This window comes from Pyxicephalus adspersus, chromosome 8, assembly GCF_032062135.1.
Source record: "Pyxicephalus adspersus chromosome 8, UCB_Pads_2.0, whole genome shotgun sequence".
In the NCBI taxonomy this organism is placed as follows: domain Eukaryota; kingdom Metazoa; phylum Chordata; class Amphibia; order Anura; family Pyxicephalidae; genus Pyxicephalus; species Pyxicephalus adspersus.
The window spans coordinates 58,372,592-58,399,521 of record NC_092865.1 but is presented as its reverse complement, the minus strand read 5'-3'; the positions used below and the strand labels follow the sequence as shown (position 1 = coordinate 58,399,521).

General features: G+C 38.7%; 1 protein-coding gene and 1 long non-coding RNA gene across 4 annotated transcripts in view; one reads left to right on the top strand and one right to left on the bottom strand.

The window, feature by feature from the left end:
* The window catches only part of LOC140337216 (uncharacterized), a 43,009-nt gene that overhangs the window by 1,986 nt on the left and 14,093 nt on the right, over nucleotides 1–26,930 (top strand). Inside the window, exon 2 of the long non-coding RNA XR_011922004.1 lies at nucleotides 21,102–21,211. This is a non-coding gene — a long non-coding RNA (uncharacterized lncRNA). The remainder of the gene's footprint in view (nucleotides 1–21,101; nucleotides 21,212–26,930) is intronic.
* PRICKLE2 (prickle planar cell polarity protein 2) overlaps nucleotides 1,727–26,930 on the bottom strand; it is a 183,961-nt gene continuing 158,757 nt past the window's right edge. For all 3 annotated transcript variants that reach the window (XM_072420811.1, XM_072420812.1, XM_072420813.1), the window contains 2 exons: nucleotides 23,707–24,540; nucleotides 1,727–7,680 (listed from right to left, as the gene is read on the bottom strand). In XM_072420811.1, coding sequence (XP_072276912.1) covers nucleotides 6,821–7,680; nucleotides 23,707–24,540 — 1,694 coding nt within the window. In that variant the 3' untranslated portion in view covers nucleotides 1,727–6,820. The remainder of the gene's footprint in view (nucleotides 7,681–23,706; nucleotides 24,541–26,930) is intronic.

Here is a 26,930-nt window from a genome sequence, read left to right as displayed (position 1 = left end):
CTTCTGTTTGTTTCCAGCCTTGTTGCTGCACAGGACTCGGAGGTAGAGATTCCCACCTACTGAATCCCACCTGCTCGTTGTTATATCAGCTGAACAGCGAATCTCTGCTTAGCCTGTCAATCAACTTCCTTTTTTAGCTGTACTCAAGCCAACACCTACTACCTAGGCAATTTGCTAAGAAAAGTCTCCCGTCAGCGCTAGCTCTTGCACTCTTTCATTACTTTGGTTCTTTGGTTACTGACTTTTGCGTACCTTTAAATTATACCTGTTCACTGCCTGCCCTGACCTTTGGGCGCCATTTCTGAAATTGCCTGCCATTGTTTTGCCATACATGGTTTCTATCCCCTCTTAGCCGGTGTGTATCCAAGGGTCATACCTTGTTACACCGACCAGTAAAGTTTATCAATCTTACAGGGTGCCCTAGTAAATTCTTGTGATGTGTCATACCCTCTCCAAACATGCTGATAACATAATGCCCTGGTACCCAACACATGGTTTGCTGGCCTTCTGTATCAGACGTTCCATGTCTTCTATTTCTGCCACCGTTGGGGCACCAGCCAGGCAATTATAGAGCAGCAGTGGGGTGCCAGGGCTAAAACACTCTCATTGTGCATTCCAGCACCCAAAAAAAGGAAAGTAGTGGGGACTTGGTTTATACCCACTAGCACAAATGGTCCACTTTTCACTTTGTAGAGTTAGACTTTGTGAAATCGGTCTCTAGGATTAGAGAAAACTGACTTGAACATCACATTCTGAAAATCAAATTAATGATTTATATTTTTATATGGCAAAGATGGTTTCGTAGTTCATGAAGGGGTGCATTTTCTGGTGTTTTATAGATTATTATCATACTGTTGATACTGTTTAGTGCTGCAGGAAATATAGGAGTGTTTATGTGCGTGTGTGGAGGGAGATAGTTGGTTTTATTTTGGAACTTATATTAGAAATAATCACATTTACTGTAGATCACACCTCAAGAGCTGGCATAATATTTTCTTTTATGAAGAAGCAAGCCATAATGATGGGACATACTTTTTCCTTTATATCATTGATTAGTTAAACTTCATCTTGAATGTGTAATTCAGTTTTGGCCACCAGTTCACAAAAAGTTGCTAATTTTACCTGTGGGGAAAACCAACATATTTGCCTAGGGTTAGGCTTCAATTTATATCTCCAAAGGGACAAACTGGTGAGTCTTTACCTTCTTTATGTTGTGAGTGATAGGAGAGTGATGGACTCATGTGACAGCACTGATTGGCCTAGCACCGTCTTAATAGAGTTGGTCACATGCTTATCCATACCTAGAAGAGTCTTCTCTTTAGGTCCCAATGCTTAAAAGAGCAATGGGGAGTGATGGAGGGGTGCGTTTATGCTGCTAGGAATTAAAGTAAACCTGTTGCTTTGCCCTAAATAGATGTGTTTCATCAACTGGTAGGTGTGCACCCTCTTTACCCAGAAGCTAAATCAAATAATCAAGAATGCTCTTTCCATAGAGAGTTTAAATAGAAGAACTGTGTTCCTCCTCATGGCAGATGGATATGCCAAGGGTATATATAATGTATATATTAATATAATATATATATATGAATACAAAGAGATGAGATCCATTTATGCTTCACCGTACCAAATTCTACTCAATGCCTAATGGTGGATTTGTAAGACAAAAACTTTGTTTTAAACTTAATAAATGACTACATTTAAAATAAATTCACACAGCACACATCGATTTTTATCCAGGACAATGAATATGTTTTAATATTTAATTCTGAACAGCAAATGATGTTGAACACCTTGCAGAAAGCACAAGATATGCAGTTCAAAGCATAGAAAAGCAAAAGGCATGTCCAGTACAACTATGCACAAACTACTTCCGATGCTTGTTCCCTATTTCAACTCCAACCCTTGAAAAGGGGAGGAGATGGGAAAAAATCACAGGTGTAAAGCAGCAATGATCCATTCTTTCCATACTTACAGTCAATGAAAGCAGATAAAATATCTCAAGTCACAGAGCAAAGAACAATTCACAAGTCTGATGCAGATAAAACAAAAGCACCATTTGCAATTTCAGCTTTTTTTTAAAACACGTATTTGAAAAGTCAACATTGTAAAACAACTGTACAGAAATGCCATGAAATCCTTGGTGTTTTGGGCTCAGCAAAGTTTATTAAAAACACTGAACAGTCTTTGTGGGACTTTCTTGGTTTTGTAAGGTGCGGGATGGTGTATGCATAATGGTCACTTGGGGGCAGAAAAAAGGGGATTAGCTGTGGAGTTTGGAAATTTACAAATTGTAAGTTATATCTGTTATACTGGATAATAATAAGAAACCTCGTGTCAATGGGAGGATTTATGAAGGCAGCATATCTGGTGAAGATCCAACGTGCTGGCATCAGTTCAAAGCTGTGTTCTCCCTATCCACTTTGAGCTGGGTGCACCACCTAGCATTTTTCATTATCCCCCAGCTGTTTTGCGGTGGTTACTGATTAGTTGGGTCAAATTTTAGGGGCTGCAAACCGCCTACAAATTCTTCCTGACCAACTTGAAAAAAGTTCTGGGTTGAACACTTAGGTTTAATTTTAGGCAGATCTGCATTCATACATTGGCCTGTTTTGTTCCCCTAGGAGTGCAAGAAACAGCACAAAAAAGCCAATCAGTTATATTTTGACACTCGTGCTACCAGAAAGCATGTTCATAGGAAGAAAGCACAAGGTAAGAAAGCTCATCAGCCTGCTGCTTTTTGTTTCCCTGTCCAATCACCGGCTGAGAAAGGGACAAGATCTGTGTTACATAACTGCAGAATAGAAAAAAATTGCATCTAGAAAGCACTAACAACTGAATTTGGGTTTGGACTGGCTCTTTAAATATATGTGATACATTTTTTGAGATACATTTTAATTCCAGAGAGGTGCACATCGTATACCTGGTCATGGTCACCTGACAATTACTATTTCTGAGCACTGGAGGAGTTGTTTATAGTAGAATTTGCACATTGAATGTGTCTTTGTTTACACATGCTACAACTATTCTGAATTGTCTATATCTTTTCCTCTCTTTTTCTCTCTTTATTTTGTTCTCTCTCGCCCTCCCTTCCTCTCGCTCAGTCTTTATACATTTTTTCATGTATAACTGCAGTGGAGGTGAAATTTAAGACTTGGTAATGACATTGTAAAAAAATGAGATCAGTCTGGCCAACAGGTGTATGTCTTTAAAGGTCTTGGACCTCCATGAAAGCTGTTTGTCCCACGCATGGGGTCAGTATAGTAATATTTATAGTTGCTGTTGGACATAAAAGACTGAATTGGCCTGACAGATTATAACAGTGGTTCCATGAAGATTGCTAGGGGTTCTTTGAACAATAAGCAATTTGTGCTTCCTAGCTCAGTTTAACTGGCACCAATTAACTTTGTGGTTATATGTAGGGGTAACATTCTTCCCACTGGCCAGCAACATAGGATGCATTCATCCGACTGACCACCACCATAATCCAAGGTTCTGTAAAGACCTGAAAGTTATTTCAAAGGGGTTCATGACAGCCACGCTGGCCTATGTGTTGCCATCTTGTTGCCAACACCTCAATTAAATGAATGGAAATTTATAGAAAGATACTTTTAAATACATTTTTGGTAATTCTTCACAAATTTAATGAAAGTAAACCTATAGCAACCAATCAGATATCCCATTAAAGAATTCAGTGAGGGCAGGTAAAATTGTGGATAGAAAATCGCCTTTAGAACTTAAGAAACATGGCCAAGCAGGGCTACTAAAGAGGACCCTAGATTATGATGTATTAAATAAAATATACCATAACCCAATTTCATTTCAATGACTCTTTCACATGAGAAAAAAGTTTCTTTCCATTCGAGGAGTTATGCCTCCAGCACAATTTGGGTTGTCAGATGGCTGAGACCCTCGCTGCATACTGTGGGTGGCCAAGCAACTGAATTAACTGGAGGAAATGAGCACTCCCTGTCAACCAAAGATGTACGTTTTGGAAGTCTTCTTTTGAAGGCTGTTTTTTCTTTTATCATGAGAACCTGTGGTGGGAAGAAAATATAACAAAGCCAGTAGGACCAGGTGGCTGAGGGCACTGATAAGTCATCAACGGATAGAGCATATCTTTTCACTCAATGTAGTCCAGAACCACTCACAGTTATGATGGGACGGTCCTGATGGTGCAAATATAAAAAAAGTTGATACTGTAGTAGTTCCCAGTCCCTTCTCAGGTAACGTAAGAATGGAATGCAAACAATTGCTGTGTACTTTTTTGTATTGAATGGGGAAGGGCCAGAATCTTGGATATGCTTTCATTGTTGTGTCCCTATTGATTAAACTTCTACTTTTTCCCTACAAGGACACATATATATACATAAATATCTGTTGGAAATTCTTCCCCATTTTATCTACATCACAAATGCAATGTTTTTAGTTGGAGTTTTGCTTTTTTATATCTGGTCAAGATTACCAATAGTTTGTGATCCATGCATTCCATGTGTAAATTGTATAGGAAGCCCCCATCTCTAAATAATATCAGTGTGCATGGAGGAACATGCCTTAGGTATAAAGAGACTTCACACATACAAAGATCTATGGGAAGCCCAGGAAATTAGAGAAGGGAAATATTGACATCATATTTTAGTATTCCAGGAAACCCAGACTGTTTTATCAGTCGCAATACTGATTACAATTTCAGTAACAAGGAGTAAAGGTTTCCTGTAAAGACAACTTTGGCTTACATATAAATCTAAAAATTTTTTAAAAAGTTGTGTGGGCAAAATATAAAAATTTTACTAAGTGAACTTCCTTTAATAAAAGTTACAACTATGGCCAGAGACATGTGTCACGTTAATTTGTACAGATTTACCCTGTTTGCAGGCTCCCCAAATATTGTTAATCCACTAAAATCCCATTGTCCAGGCAATGACCTAGGAAAAGGGGAACGGCTGCAGAAAGACACAGCAGTCCATGGAGAGAAGTTAGTGATAGATATGTAACAAGATCCTAGGTTCCTTGCAGTGCTTTCCATTTTTTTCAAACAGGACCTATACTGTGGATGCTGTGTCCATTTAGCAATATAGCCTGTAGGATACCTTCATCTGATTTTCTTCCTAATATTAAATTGTCATGCTTTATTCCACATAATTTCTGTATGGAGGTGGCTATCTTGCTTCCTACTGTTAGAAGCAAGGAGATACTTTCACTGCAGGTCTTCAGGTACAACTTCCTCTACCGTGTAATTCTGATTAAATGGTAACCACCAAGTCAGACCCATCTCAAGTGTAAAAACAGTTTCCTCTCCTGTGTGGCTTTGGACTATTTAGCTTAGTATCAAGAGATTCAGTTGTTAATATAGATGAACAGCACTTGTGTCACATATAAGCATGGTGTTAACACTTCAGTAAGTGAGGTATTTCTGCAATGCAGAAAGTCCTAGGATCTTGTTTCATATTCGTGTATACAGTACTTGGGAATTGGAGTGCTGGGTATCTAGTGAGCTCCTGAGATGAAATTGTTTGAACTTTGAACTGAACTTTCTATTATTGCCTGCCACAAACTATTTTGGTTTTGTTTTACAAAATGAGCTATGCAGACAGATTACCCTGTTTATTCTGAGTTAGTGTTGCAAACTGAAGTAAGGGTGCAACGTTTTAATATTGTCGCAGCTCCTATATCATTAGTCATTCTGGCATTATACTAACAGTCATTTTAGGATAAAATCACAAACTATGACTGTAAATTCATGATTTTTCCAAGCTCACAGCAAATGAGTTGTTCTTCACATTTTCTGGCCTTATCAGTCTAATACATAACTCGGAAACTTGAACATAATAAAAGTTTTGCCATAAATAGGCGTATGTAGACGGTAAAACTGCATCCTGCATCGGAGTAAGAATGAGCACGAATTTTGGTAAATAAAATTGTAACTTAGTTAAGTTACTTTGCCTAAAGATCAAATTGTGCATATGCATTAATATATATATATATATATAGCTATATATAAAACTTAAAGGAAAAAAATAATTTCGGTAAGGTGCTATACTTCATAAATCCTATTTGCCAAACAAACAAAAAAATACTCTTTCCGGATGGCGTATATATATTCTGACATCTGTACTATTGCTTAACCGCTGAATTTGTTGGCTATAACCACACATCCTTAAGGTATAAATTACACAGTTTGGAAGAAAAAAAAAAGAACAGCAGTTTGGGAATTCAAACCAACGAGACATTTGTGAGTTCAGCATGCAGGTCCATTATATCCATATTATTCTAAAACGTATAGACTCATTTGATATTACAAAATACAAAAATAGTTTATGAGAACTTTCATTTACATTCCATTTACAAGGAGTGCATAAAATAACTTAAAATGTTAGCATTATCTGAGAATTAAAAATACTTGAAAAAAAAATGTGTGCCAAAAACAAAAAACAAACAAAGAGGAGGGAAAAAAATAATTGGAAAATGTAGTACTATTGGTACGGCGATGGGGTCAAGCAGCATACTGTACGTTTGGGTACGGCATACATTCAATACTAGAGCATGATCTCTAGTTAGACCAAAGCAAGGCAGTATTTTTGGCGGACTGAACTATTGAAGAAATAAAGTGAAATGTGCATTTAAACCCAAAATTCACTATATCAACCATCAAGGCTATTATATACCAAATACTGTAATTCAGTCTTAAGTCGCAAAACGGTTATGACAGGGAGGATGTACAAGGTCATCTTTTTTTGATATAAAACAACAATGATTAAAATATAGACTGATCCACAGGGATGAATTAATTTACATAGTAATGCTTAGATCTTAGGAGCAAACACTAGGAAATAATACAATTTTTGCTCTTTCTCCTTTTCCTGCTATGTAATTGTCCTCGGCCACCCAAAGTGGAAGACTTGGGTATTCCACCAGAACACTGACCATACTGATGCATAAGATCATCACTAGTTACATATCTCAGGCGGGTTGGTTGTGGAATTGGTTCTCCTAGGAAATATCCTTCATTGTCTGACTCTGAAGAAGAGGAACAGGTAGAACACCAATCATATTCGTTCATGTGTTGGCCCCACCTATCACAGAGGTGGTTTTGTAACGCCAAATCAGAGGCAGTTCTTTGATATCGGTTGTACATTTCTCTTCTGAGGACTTGATCCATCTGATCTCGTCCTCCTCTTTGTTGCATAAAACGTTCATAGTCCTCCCGGGCTCTCAAGAGTGGTTTTTCTTTCATTTTACTGCACTGTTCAGTGGCCAGATGAAGAGCATTGTCCGAACGAGAACGCCTTGACCTTCTTTGATGATGACGACGATATTGCTGTTCATTTTCTCTTGACTGGGTCCTCCTCCTTGTCCTTTCACTCATTGGGGTCATTTTAACACTTCCCTGGGCAGATATGTCATTCACACCGTCATCAAACTGAAATGACTGATGCATTCTTAATTGTGGTGGAAGGTCCCTGTACTTCGTAGGCTTACCTAGATCACGAGCCATATCTTGGTACTGCTGTGCAGAGAGAAGACTGCGTACAGACTCCACGCTACGGAACTGAGAAGAAGAGTTCAATGTTCCCATGTTGCTCATTTTCTCTGAAACATTCATCCCAGAATCTTTGCTTAGATCTGGCATTGAAAAGCGAGACAGATGTTCTTGACGTTTAGGACCCCCATCCATGGAAGCGCCTAAAAAAAAAGAAAATAAATAAGTACAGTTATTTCAGAGTTTAATGAATTCTGACAAAATTAATACAGAGCACATATAATTGTGCATGGTTGAAACTGACACCAGACGTTCATGCTGCTTGCTTATTGTTTATCTATTTATAAACCAGATGTTACAACATAATCTCTGTTCACAAAACACATTGAACATTTACATAAAACCAGCTGTAAAGATACATTCAAGTTTTATGAGAACATTATAAATGCTTATGTTTATGGGGAATATTAAAAAAGTATATTTTCTTTTATTTCGGCCACCTCCCATTTCACTGCTGACGCAGTTTTAAAGTCTCTGACTATGCTTTGTCTCTTACACCAATCATTCTCAGCAAAGTGCACAGCTGACTCACAGGAGACGTACTGAAAGAAAACAAGAAAAAGGAGTAGAAAGCAGATGAATAGCCTCATAAGTCTGCTGTTCCTTCACTATCCAATCACAGCTCTCCTTTACATCAAAGCCCAGCTTTGTTGGCCAGGGGATCCAGAAGTAAAGAAAGGTGGCAAGATTTGTGGCTAGGTAATAATAGATGCCAGGGGAGGGGGCTATTTACAGGTGTTCCCAAAAACCTAAAAAATTGTTTAACGGATTACTTTGGGGTTTAAAAGTTGAGAAATGCTTATCTATGAGGTCTAAGACCTAACAGACCTGTCTGGTATGGGTACTTGGATCAGAAGAACGGTAAACCGTTCCACCTATATGTTTTGTACCTGTGCACAAAGCCGTTCTTTTGGACTGCATTTGAAATCTGAAGCTAACAGGCCAAGTTGCAAGAAGAGCAGTGACTTGTCTTTGTAAAGACACAGTACAGATGTACAGAAAGTATGTTACTGAGCCCACTAAAGACTGAATTATTACCAAGCAAGTGTAACTTTAACTTCTTTATAATGGCAAATAAACACCACACTATATAGATCCCAGTGATTGCTTCCCGGCAGTCATTAGCTAAGGAATGCGCAATACAGCCAACCATCTGCAAAAACTACATCCTCTAGTCAGCAAGCAGTTTCCTATCCCTGGGGCGTATCTTTTCAGCATTAAGCATATGTGTCAATCATGGTAGCGCGGAGATCTCAGCAGAATCTTAAGCAATGAAGTGAACATTATTCTTTTCTTTTGGGACATCAGCAATCTACAATATACAAAACTAAGCTGTGTAGTTGCATTTTTGCTTTCCTGTCTATTACATGCAGATTATAGAGATCAGTAGAACATTTAATTACAATTTAAATCTGTGTTGTAAGGTATAATGTGATACACAGCAAATTTTATCTCTTTCTCATGGGGTTGGCATGCACTATATTTCTATAGAAAATAAGTTACACACATCCAATTTCACCTGTAACATTACACAACAGGAGCCAGAGCTGAGCTCAGAAATGGAGACGAAGATGAAGATGTCTTTTAGTGATATTACATAGGGAGCTCAAAGCACTTTATGTTTTATAAGTGTATTTTGCCAAATCGTTTGCGATTTTATTTATTTTAATTTTTTTTTTTTTTTAGACCTATCTGTCCTGTTGGGCAGAGTTTCCTACAATATCTGCCCCAGAGATGCAACAAGAAGGAAGTAAATTTCTATAAAATGCTGGGAATTCCCTTCTTACCAGTTGTCACTGGACAGGTGTCCCTTTTTGAAAACTAGCCCCCATTTCTTGTTATGGTGACAACTCTAACATTCTAGACTTGACACCTTCCACATTCTATTTAGAGTCTCAGCATCCCAAATATTCACCTTACATAAATCTTCTTACTGCAGGCATATAAAACAGGTAACCATTAACCTTTCCGCCTTCACATCAAAGTACTGGTATTCTACAAACCAATGGATATCTTTAAATTCAGAGGTGTTAAAAGAAGCCTTGAAATGTGTTTTTATAATAAAACAATGTTCTTGGCTCCCATGGCAAACAGTCACGTGACCAAATGCCTGGAAAGGAATCCAGGCAGCTCTGTCTGGAATTTAGGATTATGTGATCAATGTTCTGATGTTTTTTGCATCTGGTCATAAGACCAAATTCAGTGTATGAATTCAAGAAAGAAAAGTTACCTGGAGGGCAAGGGATGTTATTTAGCCAAGGATTTCCTTAATGTTGATATCCAGGATAAGAAAATATTGTCTAATTACAAGAGGCTTGTGTAAGCTAACTTGAATCTTGGTATATTTCTTCAGGATCTATGATGTTGTTCCAGTAAGGACCTTTCAGGGAAAACAGAAGGTTTGCCTTTCTGTTGGTCCTTGCGCCCTCAAAAAAAGAGTTGTATACAAAGACCCCAAGTCCCCAATTTAATGGGTGACAATGGGGAAATCCAATGAGAAAGCACTCAAGCCCAATGCAAAAGCACAATCTTGCAAGATTACTAGTTCCCATCAAGGTAGTGGCAGACATGCTATCCAAAACTATTGAAGACCAAGGCCAAGCTTAATGCTTTTTGGGGAGATAATACTTTGTTTTCAAGCCATTTTTGTTTGTGGAGCAAGGCGATGTCAAAAAAGCAGATCTTCCATTTGCTCTAAAAAGTCAGATTTAAGACCAGTTACTTCTTCTGTCTCCTTGTGCAGGGATGTTGGTATTCTTGTATCCACACCCTCCTGTACTTTTCTGCAGGCAACTTGTAGTTGATGGAATCGCTCTCAAAGCTCTGCTCTCTGTCCAGGTTATGCGCAACACAGTGAGCAAGTTACATCTTCATTTACAAGATAAGAATTGGGTGTGCATAGGTATTTGGTACACACAAAGTAGTTGTGTCCATTAATGAAATTATTTAACAGGAATATTTCCAAAGTTGAGCTTTAGAAGCTCACTCTTCAGATATGGCTGTTTAATGGCTTGTGTTCTATTCTTACGGGCACTACCCAGTCTAGAAATTTGAGGGAAATCAGTAAATTATGTGACAAGTGCCTGTGGTCTTGTGTACAAGCATCTGACAATGACTGCAGTGCATAATCAAGAAATCAGATTACCAGTAAGCCATGTGGACCTTATTTGTTACCTAGAGTTGGCCTTTATTTCAGCTTTGCACTATTGTTGCTTTACCTGTAATGTACAAAGTGTGGTATTTTATTGTGTGTGAGGATTTCATGACAAACCAGTCAATTTCGTAAAAACCCCAGAGCCCTGCCAACTAGGTTCATCATTGAGTGAACAATCACTGTACCTTGATGACAAACATAACAGCATTGTACATATTTTAGAGCTGGTTTCAGCCTCCTAACCACGATGTGGCATGTTAGTTATCATCCAGGAACTCCAAGCATAATGGTCATTAGGACTGTTTAAGTGCCTCCAACGGCGAAGAAAATGATTACAGTAATTGGCAGACAATATTGACTGCTTTTCAGATAAAAAAAAACATACTATTCTCATTTAAAACACCATGCATAATGTCATTTGGCTTTTGTTTCAGGCATCAGTCCATGTAACTGATGCCAGCGATGGACAGATCAGAGCTGAGTTCTGATTGGTGGAGGCAATATGTCATTATGCAAGTTTTCTTTCCAAGCATACGCCTTTTGGGACTTAGTGAAAACAACATTAAAATTTCACAGACTTTGACGATTGTTACATAATGCAGACTGGCTTAATGCGCATTCAAAATTCAAATTGATTCATACTGGAGTTCAGGAAACTGAAATGAAATCCATGCACGGCGTTTGCAAACTTTAAAATGCACGGCATAAAGCAAATACCCCAACAGCTAAATTCAGATGTATTAGTTTTAGCTGTTGTGCAAAGGCACGTGCCCTACATTGACGTTTAAATAAGAAACACATTTTCACTTGTCTGCAGAATACAAATGATTCAGGAAGTTGGAAAGTTCCAATAGAGTCCAGCAATGTTTTATTTTTCTCTCGTGTGTTAGGAAAATGGAATTCAGCTACAGGCTGTTAAAGTGCAACTCTGCTTTTGGGTATTGTTCTTAAATTATAATGTATTGTCTTTATTTTCACCAAAAGTCAAAAGTTGGTATATTGCTATAGGGGAGATCTGGGAAAGAAAGTTAATTGTTACTAATCAGTGCCCAGAAAATTTACCTTTTGTCTTAAATTCCCTCCTAAAAACAGCAGTGAACTCCTGGTATGTGAAAGTTCTACTGTGCCTACAGCCTCCTGCTGAGATTTATGGCACTCTTTCCTTCCTATGACTTTTAGTCTCAAGAGATATGGCATGTCATTACAGTTCATTGCTTAGGATTTTGCCATTAGGAAGTTAAAGCCCTATGTCTCAACCAAGATGGCCACCTTTAAGAAAAGAAACAATGCACACTGAGGCATGGCAAATAAGTGATCAGGAAATTATTAGCTGTAGGAAGACCACAGGCAGTACTGGTCCTTAGTCATTTGCCTTTTTGCAGCCTATATTGGACATAGCCCTAAGAGTGTAGTCCCTCTTTATAATTTTCTTATTTATATGTTCTGCATTTTATAAACTGGTATTCTTCAATATTTTTTTTAAGAATTCTCTTTCTTAATCCTTAATCTGTATTTTTTTTAATTGTGTGTTGGATTTCCATTGCCCATTATCTGTCTTTTGTCCCAATCTACATATATGTAACAGTTTCCATACAAAGTTCACTATTATCAAAATCTAAAAAATTGCCCAGTCTAGCAGGGCAAGTTGGACAACTCTTCAACAACTCAGGCTTCTGGCTCATCTAGGCTTGCATTAGAAGGCACCAGGTGTGTCTCCAAAAGTCAGCATAAGTGGCCAATAATTGTGGATGTCTGGCTGAAATATTCTTTAGAAGGATGGAATAACATAGTTTATCGCATACTGTGGGTGAAAGGGTGAAAACGTCTTTGCAATTTATGGTCTCAGAAGTAAATGTTTTGTCATTGCTTTCTCCTAGGATAGCTAGAGGCTCAAAACAAATAAACAAAAAAAAAAAAAAAAACATATGAATGCAGAATGGTTTGTTCTGGTCCTATCTCAGAAGGCAACAGTGAGGAACGGTCAAGTTTCCCACATCCCAGTAGTTGGAGATGACAGGATATAGAATATAAGGTTTTGGAAAAAAGGGGCATCTTCCTCAAGCTTTGCACAAAGGACCCCATAGAAAAGAAAATCAATGATATATTTTGAAGGTGAGGTGGCCTAGAGTCCAGGCAGTACATTTTGGAAAAGGGTTTGCTAAATAGTTCCTCTTCAAATGCTGCTCAACTAGACCCTTCTGTAGGGGAATTGAACCTCCATCTGGACACTCCACAAATATGGCAGCTGTCGTTTGCCATTAGTTATGACATAATGGTCGTGTTTATGTCAGTTGGCAGCTGGTGACATTACCGCACAGAACAGTAGCCGCACAAATAAATCAAAAAGTGCCTGCTAAACAGCATGGATTCTCAGTAAGCTTCCAAAAGGAACAAACAAAAGCAAAGAGTCACCCCACATTGTAAAATGTATGTCTGCCACTAAACGAGAAGAGTCCTTTGATCAATATGAATGCTAGGTTTGGTTTGAAGTAGTTAAGTGATATTTCATCAGGAGAAAGCGGTCCAGTTTTCCTCCCGGTAACGCCGAGATGCTTTGGGCTCCCTCCCGCAGTCATAATTTATTAGGTGAGAAGTTGGCAGTAAACATCAGCCTCCCAAAATTGGAAAAAAACTGCTAACAAAGACAAAAGGAAAGAACTGTAATTTGTCCACAGTATAAAGCAGATGTACTGAACAGAACACTAAAGTAAAAATAAAATTCTATACAGAGACTTGATATTGATACAAATGGATGCGGATTCAGCTGTACGTGGTGTTGAATGTATTGAAAACTGAATTGAAGGCAAATATCCCTCTTTTTTTACTGCATTGTTTTCTCCAAGCAACTTCCAAGAATTGTTTTAAGGGCATACCTTGATCCCCCACTGGCTTCTTACATCTAGTGGAAACTCCACCATGAAGATCTCCCCAACATTTTCAACTCTCTGCCTCCCATAAAGCCAGTATAAACGTGGAGATTCACATGTAAGATTTACTTACACTAACGGTACCAAGGTATTGTGCTGTATGAAGCTTCTGACCACTATTGGTATCCATTCTGTTTCTTAAAATTAAAGCCAATAAAGCCGATAACCCATCCAAAAAAAAGGAAAACTGAAAACGTAAAATCTTTTAACTCAGAGTCACTTTCCTTTTAAGCTGAGTGTACTTTAAATTGAAGATGTTGTTGAACATTGTTTAGTTTAATGTCAGTCAGCTCCATGCTTTGTTTGCAAGTCTTAAAAGCACACACAGTAAATAGATATGTTTGTTGTCGTACTTGGGTGCCTTGCTCCTCGCAAATATGTGTCTCATAACATGGAATTTCTTCTCTGTTTGGAATCCCCAGTTATTAACAGAGCATTGCAAATTTGCAAGGAGAGAACACTCTAGGTCCTATCACTCAAAATTTCCTATCACTCAGCTTTTTTTTTTCCAAAACACAGGTAAAAGAGGAACTAATACAAAGATGCAGCACACATTTTAAAGGGAAAGTAAGTGTTTAGGAACAATAATATTAAAGCTGTAATTAAACTGTTGTTTTACACTTGTTTATCTATCTTTGTTTTGCAAATATGAACTCTGAGCATACCTAAACTCAGAAATTTCACTTTACATAAAAGGGTAGACATAAAAATTCTGTTGTTTTTTTAAAGTGCAACACCCTTTTTTTCCCTCAAAAAATGGGTGCAGCACCGCCCCCTAATTCTCGATTGCCTGGACAGAAGGGGCACCCAAGAGCCTCCCGGGATGCGTGACATAGGCATCCCAGGAGGCTCTTGGGTGCCCCTTCTGCGCATTCCCAAGCATCTCGGGCATGCGAAGAAGGAGCCTTTTTGTGGAAAGAAAAAAATATGTCGTTCTCACGCATGCGCAGTGAGATCAGCAAGTTTTTTTCACCCTACGTCACCCGATCTCGTGCCTGGGTCGGATGTAGGATGAAGAACCTGGAAGCAGAGACGAAGACAGTGGCGCCCGGAGTGGTGGCTCCGGGACGGATGGTGGGACGACGCGGGACCCGATGCAGGACTCCCCCGGATGGATTGGACTGCCCTGCAGGATTGAAGGTAAGTGTATTTTTTTTTCTGGCTGTTTTCAGTTTAGGTACTCTTTAATACATAGGTCAGAGAATTTCACACTCACAGTACATAAGTGTGGTGATCATTTTGAAGAATAACCCTTGCATTGCTAGCCAGTGGATAGAATGTCAGGCTTATAGATAGCCAAAAAGGTCAACGGTGTCACTTGAAATGATCTGAGAGGCACAAAGTGCCCTAGCAACCTCTGAAGGAACCCTAGGGCTCCACTAAACCCTGGTTGAGAAAGGAGTAATGGGCAATTCAGCAAAACAGACTCGTGTTCTGGTAAGAAGTGTTTAGGAGGAGATTCTCTTCTAATATAAACTATGTCCCAGGACAAAATGTAAAGAGAAATCTCAAGACACAGGCAGCAGAAAAGTGGCCAAAGTATTAGTCAATACCACTACCTACTGTATTTACATATTTTAGTTGTAGATACACTTTACCATTTGTATATTTTCTTCCTTTAGATAAAGATCCTTACTCTCCAAATAAATAGTCAGGCTATGTTTACTGTTTCAGGACAATACATAGGATCCTACGCCTGAGCTATGCTGTAAATTCTAAGTGGAGTCCTCAAATTCTACAAACGGGAGCTCTAACTATTCTATGACCAACCCCTTATGTAAATCTGTCATGCTTTTATTCAGAAGTACACAAAAAAAGTAGCAAGAATGTAGAAAAGGGAAAGCCGGTTATTCAGTGACTACAGGCTTGCAACACTCAACCTATTTTGCAGAGTATAAATCAATACCAGGCTTGTGATCCTGTTTACTGGCCCACAACATTCCAATGACATTATATTGCTAACAGTTATTTGAGAAAATTATGCATTGTCAATAACCAAGTGGAAGGAAAATGAAACGGCTGAACATACAAAGGCAATAACAAGCCTCTGACCTTATGGCAATAAAATCACTGGCATAAAAATACAGTACATAAAACGGCATTACAACTAAATCAAAAGGCAAATGGAGGATGGATAATGGAACACATGAAGGAAAAGAATAATTGGGTAGTAAGGATGAGCAAGCGAAATTTGTAATTTTGATCTCACTGCGAATTGTGTCTTTCTCGATTACAAAACATGCTTTGTGATTCGCCACAAGGTCGTGTTTGCGTGCCTCCAATCAGCTGTGACCGCAGGTTCCCACGGTCACTGGGCTGTACTTATCAATACAACCCAGTGAGCAGGGGAACTGAACTCAGATAAACACACCTGCAATCACAGTTGATTGAAGGCACCTGCGTGCCTCCAATCAGCTGTGACTGCAGGTTCCCACGGTCACTGGGCTGTACTTATCAATACAGCCCAGTGACTGTGGGAACTGAACTTAAATGAACTCGCCTGCAGTCACAGCTGATTGAAGGCACCTGCGTGCCTCCAATCAGCTGTGACCGCAGGTTCCCATGGTCACTGGACTGTACTTACTTAGATGAACTCTCAATGGAGAATCTGTAACAGCCCAGGGACCGTGGGAACCTGCATCCTGGACTTCAATGAAATTCGTGAAATCGTTTCGCCAAAATTTCACGGACCCATCCGAAGTTCAAGGAAATTTTTGCGAGACTGTCAGAGGCGTTCTCGCTCATCCCTATTGGGTACAATAAGTTAAGACAATGCAACTTGTCTGGCTGAAATACTGACCTTCGGGCCTTCATAATTTGAATATATTTATATTTTATTTTTTTATCTGTAATAATTATACCAATATATATAAATTTAAAGGATGAATGCCTCCTACATTGTTGGCCAGTTGGATGTCATCGTTACAGATAGCCAAAAAGATCATTGGTGTTACTTAAACTGACTTGAGAAGCGCAAACTGCTCGTTGTTCAAGGAACTCCTAGCAACCTCTGGAAGTACCCTGGTTGAGAAGCACTCATCTAGAAGGTGGTGAACTGTCAGTCATTAAACATTCTTGCATTTGCTGGACCCCCACAGATTTGTGACCTACAAACAGCAGCTTCCCACAGAGCTTTACAATAATTAAGTGAATGAACATTTTCAGCAAATCCATATTTATAATGATGTTTTTCTAGTTATGTGACTTTGTATGTGTTAAATCAATCCTATTACCTGCACACTGTGAAAGCAGACATTTTCCATGGATTGAACAATTATTTACAATCCAATAAATACACCAAGATCTTAAAATCAATCCAACTATGTTCTGATGGAAAGAAAGAATAATAAGTCTCCAAAAATAAGGTGAAGTTGTTGTATTAGTGTCTACAGTCTAGGATGCAAGCAGTGTGTGGTATCAAATACTACATGTCCACCTAAGGCAGTGTTTCTCAACCAGGGTTCCTCCACAAGTTGTTAGGGTTTTTTCAAGAAATTAGAAATTTGTGACTTTTGGTCAGTTTTACTTTTAACAATATGTTTTACTATCTGTATGGCTGCCATTCTTCTCATTGATCAGCACTGCAAGAGGCATTCTTTCCACTGGCCACCACACTAATGTACTGTGAGCTGTGGATATAGTAATTATTGCAGCCTGTTCTCATGGTATTAGCTCAGAGCCAGCACATCTCTGAGACAGAAATATAAACATCCACATGGTTAATAAAAGCAAAGCTTAGGTGCCAGGTCCGACAGACTGTTTAAGTTAGTAAAACAGTAGACACCTGCATGTGAAATGATAATTATGCCCTGCCAGGTGAATGGCTGGCAATTAAACTCATTAGAAGAAAATCCAATGGTTTTGTGAAAAAAAAACTCTACTTTCAAGCAACAGTAAACAAGTCGATGTCATCAGCCAATGGTATGGTTAAGGAAAAAAATCCAAAGGTAAATTTAGAAAGTCAATATATATGTGTGTCAATATATTGTTAGATATGTGTTACCTTGTTCAACAAAAAAACAAATAGGCCCTTTACATGTTCTTGATAATGGAACACTTCATGACTTTGGGCAATCTGTAAAATTATTTGCATAGTAGTTCACACTTAGCTACCATACTTAAAATAATATACAAGCCCTATCAAGCTGCCTATTTTCCTTGCCTGGTGAAATCTTCTTCATTGCTCATCGTGCCTATCTAAAGAGTCAGTAGTGACTTAAGAGGAACCTACTCCAAGTAACTCCCCAATCTTTGAGTTTAGGTTTTTAAATGTATCAGGTCTCAATGCACAGGCATGTTAAGCACAGAACATTTAAGCTCCGAAAAAGATGAAAGGCTGTACCTGTCATGCTAACTGAGCCCTGGGTGGGGGGTTTCTAGGGTAGTAAAGGTTAGGGGTTTAGAAGGGTTAATTTATTCTTTGCTTTGAATGTTGCCCTTTTAGTATCCCATTTTCTTCCCAGCACTTGGTTTCACCAGTTGTGTTCCAGTGTATTGTGCTACATTTTCCAGTGTAGGTAAAATACATGAACATCAGGAAATCCATTGTTTCCAAAAGTTTTTTCCTACCAATTATTGTACTACAGAACATTGGAAAAACATTTTGGGTACATTGACCTATAGTCAAATTCTTAGCTTATAGACATAGGGGAGGGAGCAATGGGACATTGAAATAAAAAAAAGGCTTTTATTCTATTTATAAATACCTGTGCAATACTTTGTAGCAGAAAAACTGTTTGAGAAGTAAGCTTTATATATACATGTATTAAGTTATTATCTAAAGCAAGGGTGTCCAAAACGTCGATTGCGGTCGATCTACTGGTCGATCACAAAGGCAATGCGAGTTGATCCTGGAGCCCCTGCCTTACTCTCCCTGCTGTTTACCAGCAGCCCTGCTGTATGTCTATAGGGATGTTGGGGAAGTCTTTCAGTGCGTGAGAAGGCTTGTGTAATGGTGGGGAGTGGGGAGGGAGGCAGAGAGGGTGGGAGGGCAGTCTGAGGTGAGCAGTGCTGGGCAGCCAAGTCAGTTCAGGCTCGGGGTCAGGGTTCAATTACCGAGATTATTATTATTAATATTAAACAGGATTTATATAGCACCAACATATTACGCAGCACTGTACATTAAATAGGGATTGCAAATGACAGACTAATACAGACAGTGATTTAGGAGGAAAGGACCTTTGTACAGGTTAGCAGTTCTTTTTCTTGTGCAGTACGTCATTCTCCTATGACAGGTGAACTGTAGCTTTCCTGTCACTATAGTCTTGTAGTGCAATGTCTGTGCAAGGTTCTGCCATTCAATGTCTCGTTAGCTTCAGTCACTTCTGTGTCATACTCGGTATATATATAAATAAATATATTTATTGTTGGTAGATCATTTTGGCTTAGTCATTTTAAAAGTAGCTCGCAAGCCAAAAAAATGTGGGCACCCCTGATCTATAGTATTTGCAAAGTTATAGCAGACATAAAAACTGCTCTGCTACATATAGATATAGGTATATAGATGTAGAAGCTGGTTAAAAAACACAAAGCACATCAGTAAAATATGCATTAGTGTATGTGTTTGATAAGAACCAATCCTACTTTATAGCCTTATATCTCAAAAATGTATTCTTCATATCCAAGATGGTGCTCACATATGACTCATTTAAGGACAATGCTATACTTGCATCAAGTGTTTTTATCTCCCTTTTTATCCATTCCAAGATTTTTGTTTTTGCAGCTGTTGCCTACCATGTCCTCTGCATTTTTTACTGTACGTTATGGCCAAATCAAATATAAAAACATCTGTAGCAATAAATATGTGCGCTCTGACTGGCACTCTGGTATTTGCCATATATGAGGACACGTGTGACCTGGGGTGATCCATGAGTTTCTCAGTTTTAAAAAGCTTTGCATTAAACATCAGTTAGAAAGGAAAACTCCCCTCTCAGAAGTCTATGATTGTCTCATTAACTGAAACTATTATCAGATTTGTTATGTTACTTGCCAGAACACTGCCTAAACTTTCACATCAAAACATCTTTGCATATATTACATTGGAGGTGTACAGTACAATGTTTGTACAGAATGCCAATAGAAATATTTTTTACTGGTGTCATTGGCTCATCAGTTTGCCGGCTGTATGAACAGACCCAAAAGTCAATTACAGGCATTTCCTACTTACACATTTTCCACACAAACTCGAACCGTTTTCTAAGCTGTGTACCATCCCAGGTGGGTGTAGGGAAGTCCAAATGCACCCGTGTACCAAATGGATATTTCTGTGTGGCTCTACATTGGGCATTATTTATTAAAGCTCTCCAAGGCTGGAGAGAATACACATTTATTAGTGAACCTGGGTGATTCAGAAAACCTGTAATGAATCTGGTCCAGGATTGAAAACATTTGTTAACAAATAGCAAATTACTTTTAGTAAATCCATTCCAAGTTTGCTGGATTATCCAGCTTCACTGATGAAAGTGTATCCTCTCCAACCTTGGAGAGCTCTAATAAATCAGGCCCACTGGAACCAAAAATGTATGATGCTGGATCCTAGTAAAAATCAATGGTAACAACTTCCCATAACCCAACAGATAGCTTGTACTGCAACACTATCTGCAAATAACAGTTCTGTCTTTAATAGTGTTTACTACGTCAGGTCCCCAGCTGAGGCCACAACAAAATCACTTATTTCCTCCAATTTTCCTATTTGCAAAATAGATTCTGTATGTTCTAATTATGGCAATTATTTACTTTTACTGGGATCCTTCTGCCAGACTCGGTTGTACATCATCCTGAGTACTGTTCATTTATCACTATCACGCACATAAATAAAGGTAGATAGGCTTAAAGTGCCTGTACACCTCACCAATTAATGTTTCCTATTTGCTCCCTTTTGATTGTTAAAACTTCCAAATATAGTATTAGAGTAGATAACTTCCTGTGCTTATAAATGTTTTGACTTCTTTATGGACTACAGAACCTATACTTATGGAGATAAGGAGACGGCGCCAACACACATTCTGTCCTAGAGTGACTACGTCATACTCTTTAGATATAGTAGAGTGCAGGGTGTTACTTGCAGAAGGACCACGTAAAAGTAAATTAGAAAAAGCATAAAAAAAGTTATGCACTCACCACTACTTGGGAATCACATTGTAATCTGCTACAGCCCTACACAAAATGGTTCCCAACCTCTTCTAGGCACTCAAGTAGTAGCATTTGCACCATGGCAGAGCTTGAAGCAGAACACTGCCGCTCACCCTGGACCCAAAAAGCCCCTTAAGGACTAGTAAAATATGATACATTACATTTTTGTTCTTGGGTTTAACTAAAAAAAATCTTAAATATTTTTTAAAACCACAACCAAAGCTCACTTTAGAGGGCTTTTTACTGCTTTCCTGTGGCAGTATTTCTTTATGGCATATTGTCCCTCTTCCGTTCCCACTATGTAACAAATCAAAGCTGGACTGTCTAATCATCTATTTCCTTTGCCCAGTAGAGAATCAATTGTGGAGCCGTGACATCATCGTGTGGCTTTGTATTGGCTGCAGTATTTGGGTGTAACCGGGAACTCTTACTGGAACATTTCACCATTGGAATCTCTGACAGGTATGAAACGCCAGCATATGAATTAACTTGCCATCAGCCAAACTACAATTGAATTTTAGATTTGAGTGAAGTCCTTTAAAATGAAAGGCCGGTAGACAAATGTTACTTTTGTTTTAATAAAGCATCTCACATTTCACTAAAACCTATATTAGGAATTATTATTATTCCCAGCCATTTATGTTTCACTAGTGGAGGTCTGAACTCATTATTTTAAGTGATCCAGGCTCTAGAATGAAAGTAAGTAAATAAAGGGTGATTGGAGGAATATTTGGCAAGCCTGTTGGAAAAGTGACCTAAGACCTTTTGTCTGCAGCAGATGTACAAGGCTCTAATACAGACAATGCTTCTCCCTCTTTGTCATCCCCCTAGAAGAGATCTGTGGCCAAGTCACACTAGGACACCAGTTCAATTAATTTAAATAGCAACACATCCAAAACCTGACAATTTCACAAGGAAGCATGAGAGGACAATGAGCTCTACAGCCCTACAATGACTTCTATGAGACAATGCTTTATTACCTTCTGAGCCCAAATCCAATTGACATATTTAAAGCTTTGGTTAAATTGGAAATTTTTTGAAAAGTTTTAGTATTCTGGTTAAGTTTTTATAGCTGTACGAGTGCCAGCTGCTCCTCATTTTTTTCTGTTGACACCTTTTCACATCCAGACACACTGGGGTTGATTTACTGAAGGTAGATATGATGTTCACATAGCAAAGTGAGTTATCCCCTTGCAAGGTATATTTCAATCAGATTAGTAAATGAAATCAAACTCTGCTGACTTCAGCCATAAAATCATGTTCAAGTAAAATCCAGTCTTTTCAGATTTTTTTTGCATGTGATTGGGTATCCTTTGCAATGTGAATGGAGACAAAATTGAATTGTTAGAGTTTCTAATATTCAATCCAAGACAAAAATAAAATAAAAAAAAACTGGTGTTGAGATTCACTAGTATGTGACCTTTAGAGCCTAAAGCTACGTACACACGTCCAACGGTTCTCGCCCGATAATCAGCTCAGGGCCGATATTGGGCGGGAATCTGACGTGTGTACATGACTAACGATCCTAATGGAAAGGGCGCGCAGCAGGGTGCTGCTCCGTCGTTCTCCCCCTCCCCTCTGCATAGGGCAGAACGGTGCTGTATGTACAGCACTTGTTCATGCATCATGCAGTGCTAGTCGTTAGAAAGGATCGTGAAAGATCCTTTCCAATAACTACTATTGCACATGTCTATGCAGCTTTACTCAAGGTGAATTAAAAAAATGACCTAGCAGTGAGCTTCTTCCACAATGCAAAGAACAAATGGCCATTCTTGTTTTGGGATCCAGTACAAAGGACTTGTACTTAACTCGCTTACACAGGTGCCTCCTCCGATACGACTGGTCCACCAGGCCTATTCTTTCTATGCTCCATCTGTTAGTTGCAGGCCAGGTGTCATCACGACAATGCAGGACCAATTGTCCCGCAGTGTAAGTAAGGGGGCCAAAGATCCAACCACAATCCAGAGCATTAAAGGGAAAAAGAGAGAACCAGACCAGTTGTAATAGTTCCTTTTACGGGCACCTAGACAAAGACAAGCATTTAATCCTTGAAGTGCAGGGAAGCCCACCGCTATGGTAGCTCTGTAATTAAGACTTTACGTATCCACCAGCCATGATGGTATTCTGAGCTTGGGTGATAATCTGTCCACAGTGGCACAGAAGTCAAATAACTAATATATGAAATATGAAATAGCCTTTCAAAGATACTGGACATATCCAAAAAAACAAAAAGGTTTTGTTGTGTTTTAAAATGAAATTAATATGCAGCTACTAATATGTGTAAAACAAATAGCAGTACAATGTTGATCCAGGGAGTTATCCAATTGCCTTTGGGGATCAGGAAGGATTTCTTATCCCTATAAGAACAAATTGGACAAGCTTTACAAGGGTTTGTTTTTTTCCTTCCTGAGGATCAGCTGTGGATTTAGTGTTCTGAGTATGCAAGGTTTATTATTTTTTATTTTTTGGTTGAAATAAATGTTGTCTCAAGCCATGTGAAAAATACTAATTTTTACATTTTCTAATAAGTTTGATGGATACTTTATGAAGCTATGTAAATTATAAACAAACCTAGTAAGCATTAAAATTAGCAAAAAGAAAAAAATGCACTAAATGAGTGACTTCCAATTTTGGAATTCCAATTTTATACTGGGCTTTGGTAATCTTTAAGGTACTAAATTAGAACAAAAATGCTGGTCAGGAGTTAAAAAGTTAGGGATATCTTTTTCAGTACTGATTTTATATGAGTCAAGAAATAAGCATAAAACATAAAGGCAAAAAAAAAACCCCAGAAACTTACTACAAACATTACCTATAGAATCTATTGAGGATAACACATGCATTTCTTTTTGCAGTCATTCTAATAAATGGTGTTTAAAGCATTTAAAAAAGTCTGGTTGCACAAACAATACATTAAAAGAAGTTGACAATGGGAAACCCTAGTGTTAAGGTCTTACCTGTAGCATTGGACAAAGCAAGTGACTCCATGGAACCTCTAGGAGTTTGGTCTGTTGGGGTTAACCCTTCAGTAAATTTAAGTGCATTGATTGGTTGCCTTGTTCGACACTGCTGCGAATTCAGATTTTTGTTTTCTGGAACTCGTAGACTTGATCGTGCCTCGTTAAAACTGTGATTGGAAGTATCACTGAAGCTTTCCTGCTGACGCAGTCTCCCTTGGTAGTAATCCTCTCTGCCATCTTGAGAGAAGCTCTCGCTGTGACTCATCATTGACAAGCTTCTTTTTTGGTTACTGAAATGCTTTGCCCACATGTCTGCCTGGGCCCCTGCTCCCTGTCCAGGACTGTAGGAAGTCCTAATGTTGCACTGGCTAAGAAGCTGCAGAGGACTCTGGGATTGACTCCTCTCTAGCTTGTTGCCATAATTATAGAGTTCATCTCTGCTCCTCCATCGCTGATCTCGATTCAAGGTTGGATTTTGGCTGGATACGCTCAGTAAATCCATTTGCAATGAGAGGGGGTCTATATCTGTGGAAAGTCTATTTGTAGCTACATGTAGCTGGTTCATGTTGTTGTCTTCAAGCTTAGCTTTATTCTTGCCGATCTTAGCACTACGTCGTGTCTCCTTTGCCCTGGCATTCTGAAATGCAGAATCTGATGAGTCTGAGCCATTGGGGTCCTCACCCAAACTGCATGCCCTTGAGCAGAATATCTGGCCTTGCTTGGGCAGGAAAGGGCGTCCAAGCAGTGATTTTTTACAGTGGGCACAACAAAAGCAAGTCTCTGTAGCATGCCAGTGTTGTCCATCATAGGTCATCTGTCCTTGGTCAATACCTGTGGAAGAAGAAATAAGATTTATTTACTTTGAGGGAAATTTGAGTGATGGGCATAAAGGGATTCTAAAAATAAGTCATAGGAAACCTTCATTATATGATGTAATGTTTATGGCTTTGTATTTTCCTTTAGTTGAAAGTGTCCTGTAGATCAGACTATTTAATACATAGAACTGTGCTGGATTTATCTGATTTAATATTATATATTACATTTTAGAGGAATTCAATACTATGCTATAAACTAGCTTTTCCAACTCTCTTTAATCACTTCTCAAGGTGCAGCAATCTTTATCTACTTTCTTTAATCTACTCTCTTAAATGTTAATTGTGTCTCAACAGCACATTGCTGCCTCTGAATGCCAGTCTCACCAGATTTAAAGTAAACTTTTGTTTCTTTTGTGCTGTTTATCCATACTGGACAGGAAACTGTACCTGGGGACCTATGGGGTAAGGACCTCCCTGCTTTTACCTAAATTTCTGGATCTGTGCTTCTTCCAACTCTCCTGTAGTTTCTTTATTACCCCACCAGTCATCAGGGACAGCACTGACATGAGCAAGTAAAAAACTGCCTCATTGCTGCATCCACACAGGACATTACCCTCTAGTCATTTTAGTAATTTGTGTTATAAATCCAAATTAAGTTTTTACTAATATGAACTTAAAGTATAACTGAAAGCTACCATAGTCAACCCTACCCTCCAGGTACTGTTTTAGGCACAGACTAAAGAGTCACATATATGAAGAGAAGATGTATGGTCTCAATCAAAGGACAGAATCTGTACTTGGGCAAAGCCATCACCCTGCTTACAGTGAACCTGTATTTTGCTCACATAATGTGAAACAACAATTATAAATTAATTTCCCATTCCCTACTTCCTATATCTTTGCTTCCCTGCCAAAGTTAACTGAAATAGCTCTTAATAGGTTCTAAGGGAATTTGGTTATATTATCATTAATAAACAGTATTTATATAGCACCAACATAATATGCAGCACTGTACATTAATCTGGTTGGAGTTTAAACATGGCCAAGAACACCTTCCCCAGTCCTGCCATAGGAATCTCCACCATACAAGACCTAGCTGGCTATGATGACCATCCAAGCTAAGATGTTCCAGTCCCCCCCCCCCCCCCCTTAGCTAGAAAGCAGTACTATCCTGCATTGCAACCTCTTTATCAAGTAATCCTTGGTAAACTCCCGCTGTACATTCCAGTTACAGACAGAAAACCCATCAACACTGTAGGGTTTGCGTTTTTGCACCACTGTGACTGGAGCTTTGATTTTTCACCAAATTCTTTCGTAGCATGCTGTTACAACTAAGTGAAACATATTTCATCCCCCCGAACCTATGTCACCCGTTCCCAGGAGTTGTTTGGCTGCAAGCTGTGGAATATGTCTCTGCTCTGGGTGATGAATGGGGAGGAAATTCTCCATCATATTTTAAATAGGGCCAAGGAGAATAAGTCTGGGAAAGACTAATTACCAGGCCTTACCATCCTGCTTTACAGACCAAAATTTAACTTGTTTTTTATAAGAATAGCAGACATTTCAAACAAAACTCAAGGCAAATTTTAATACCAGTTGACTCCAGCTAAACAATTTATCTGAAATTTAAACCTAATTGAAGATCAGGGTATTGCTTTTAAATACAAATCTGCTAAATTTATTAATCAGACCCTATTTGAAATTTTATGGTATGCTGATATTCATAGATAGACAAAAAGATCCAGGAAGGGTTTAAACCCTGCTTCAATCCACCCAAAACTTCTAAAGCTAAAAGTAGTGTTCTGCTTTATTATGAACACGTGTACATAGCCAGATCAATAAAAAATCCCTCTTCCAAGTGTGTTTAGTTTATAAGGCTTGCCTGCTAGTCAGAACTGCTGAAATCGATTGCAGATAACTTCTAAAATATTGGAAAACAGTGATACATAAAACAGCCCATCATACACCCAGCTGAAATATTAGAGAGAATTGCAAAACTTTTTTCCCCTTACTTTCCCAACAACTGGCAACCATATGCCCTACAGATAGGACGTCTGACAGAATTTCTCACTAATAAAGAAAAGCAAGAGCAGGATGTAAAAGATACTTCCAAAAAACACAGATGGGAAAGTGTTTTTCAAAGGAAAAATCAACAATAGAACTCACTGTGAAAATGACTGGAGGTGACACTCAGAAATGTGAGCAATTACTGTTTAGCAGGAGAGACCTGAGATGAAAAGAAGTTTATAGATGCTGCATGGAGTACAGAGAACACAGGCTGGGTGGGCCAAATGATTCCTATTTATCCTGAATATTTCCTTCAAAAACCAATCTGCGTAAACTGCCTCCTAGGACCCAAACTAGTATACAAGATTCAAGGAAATCAACCGTGTATTTACGCAATCG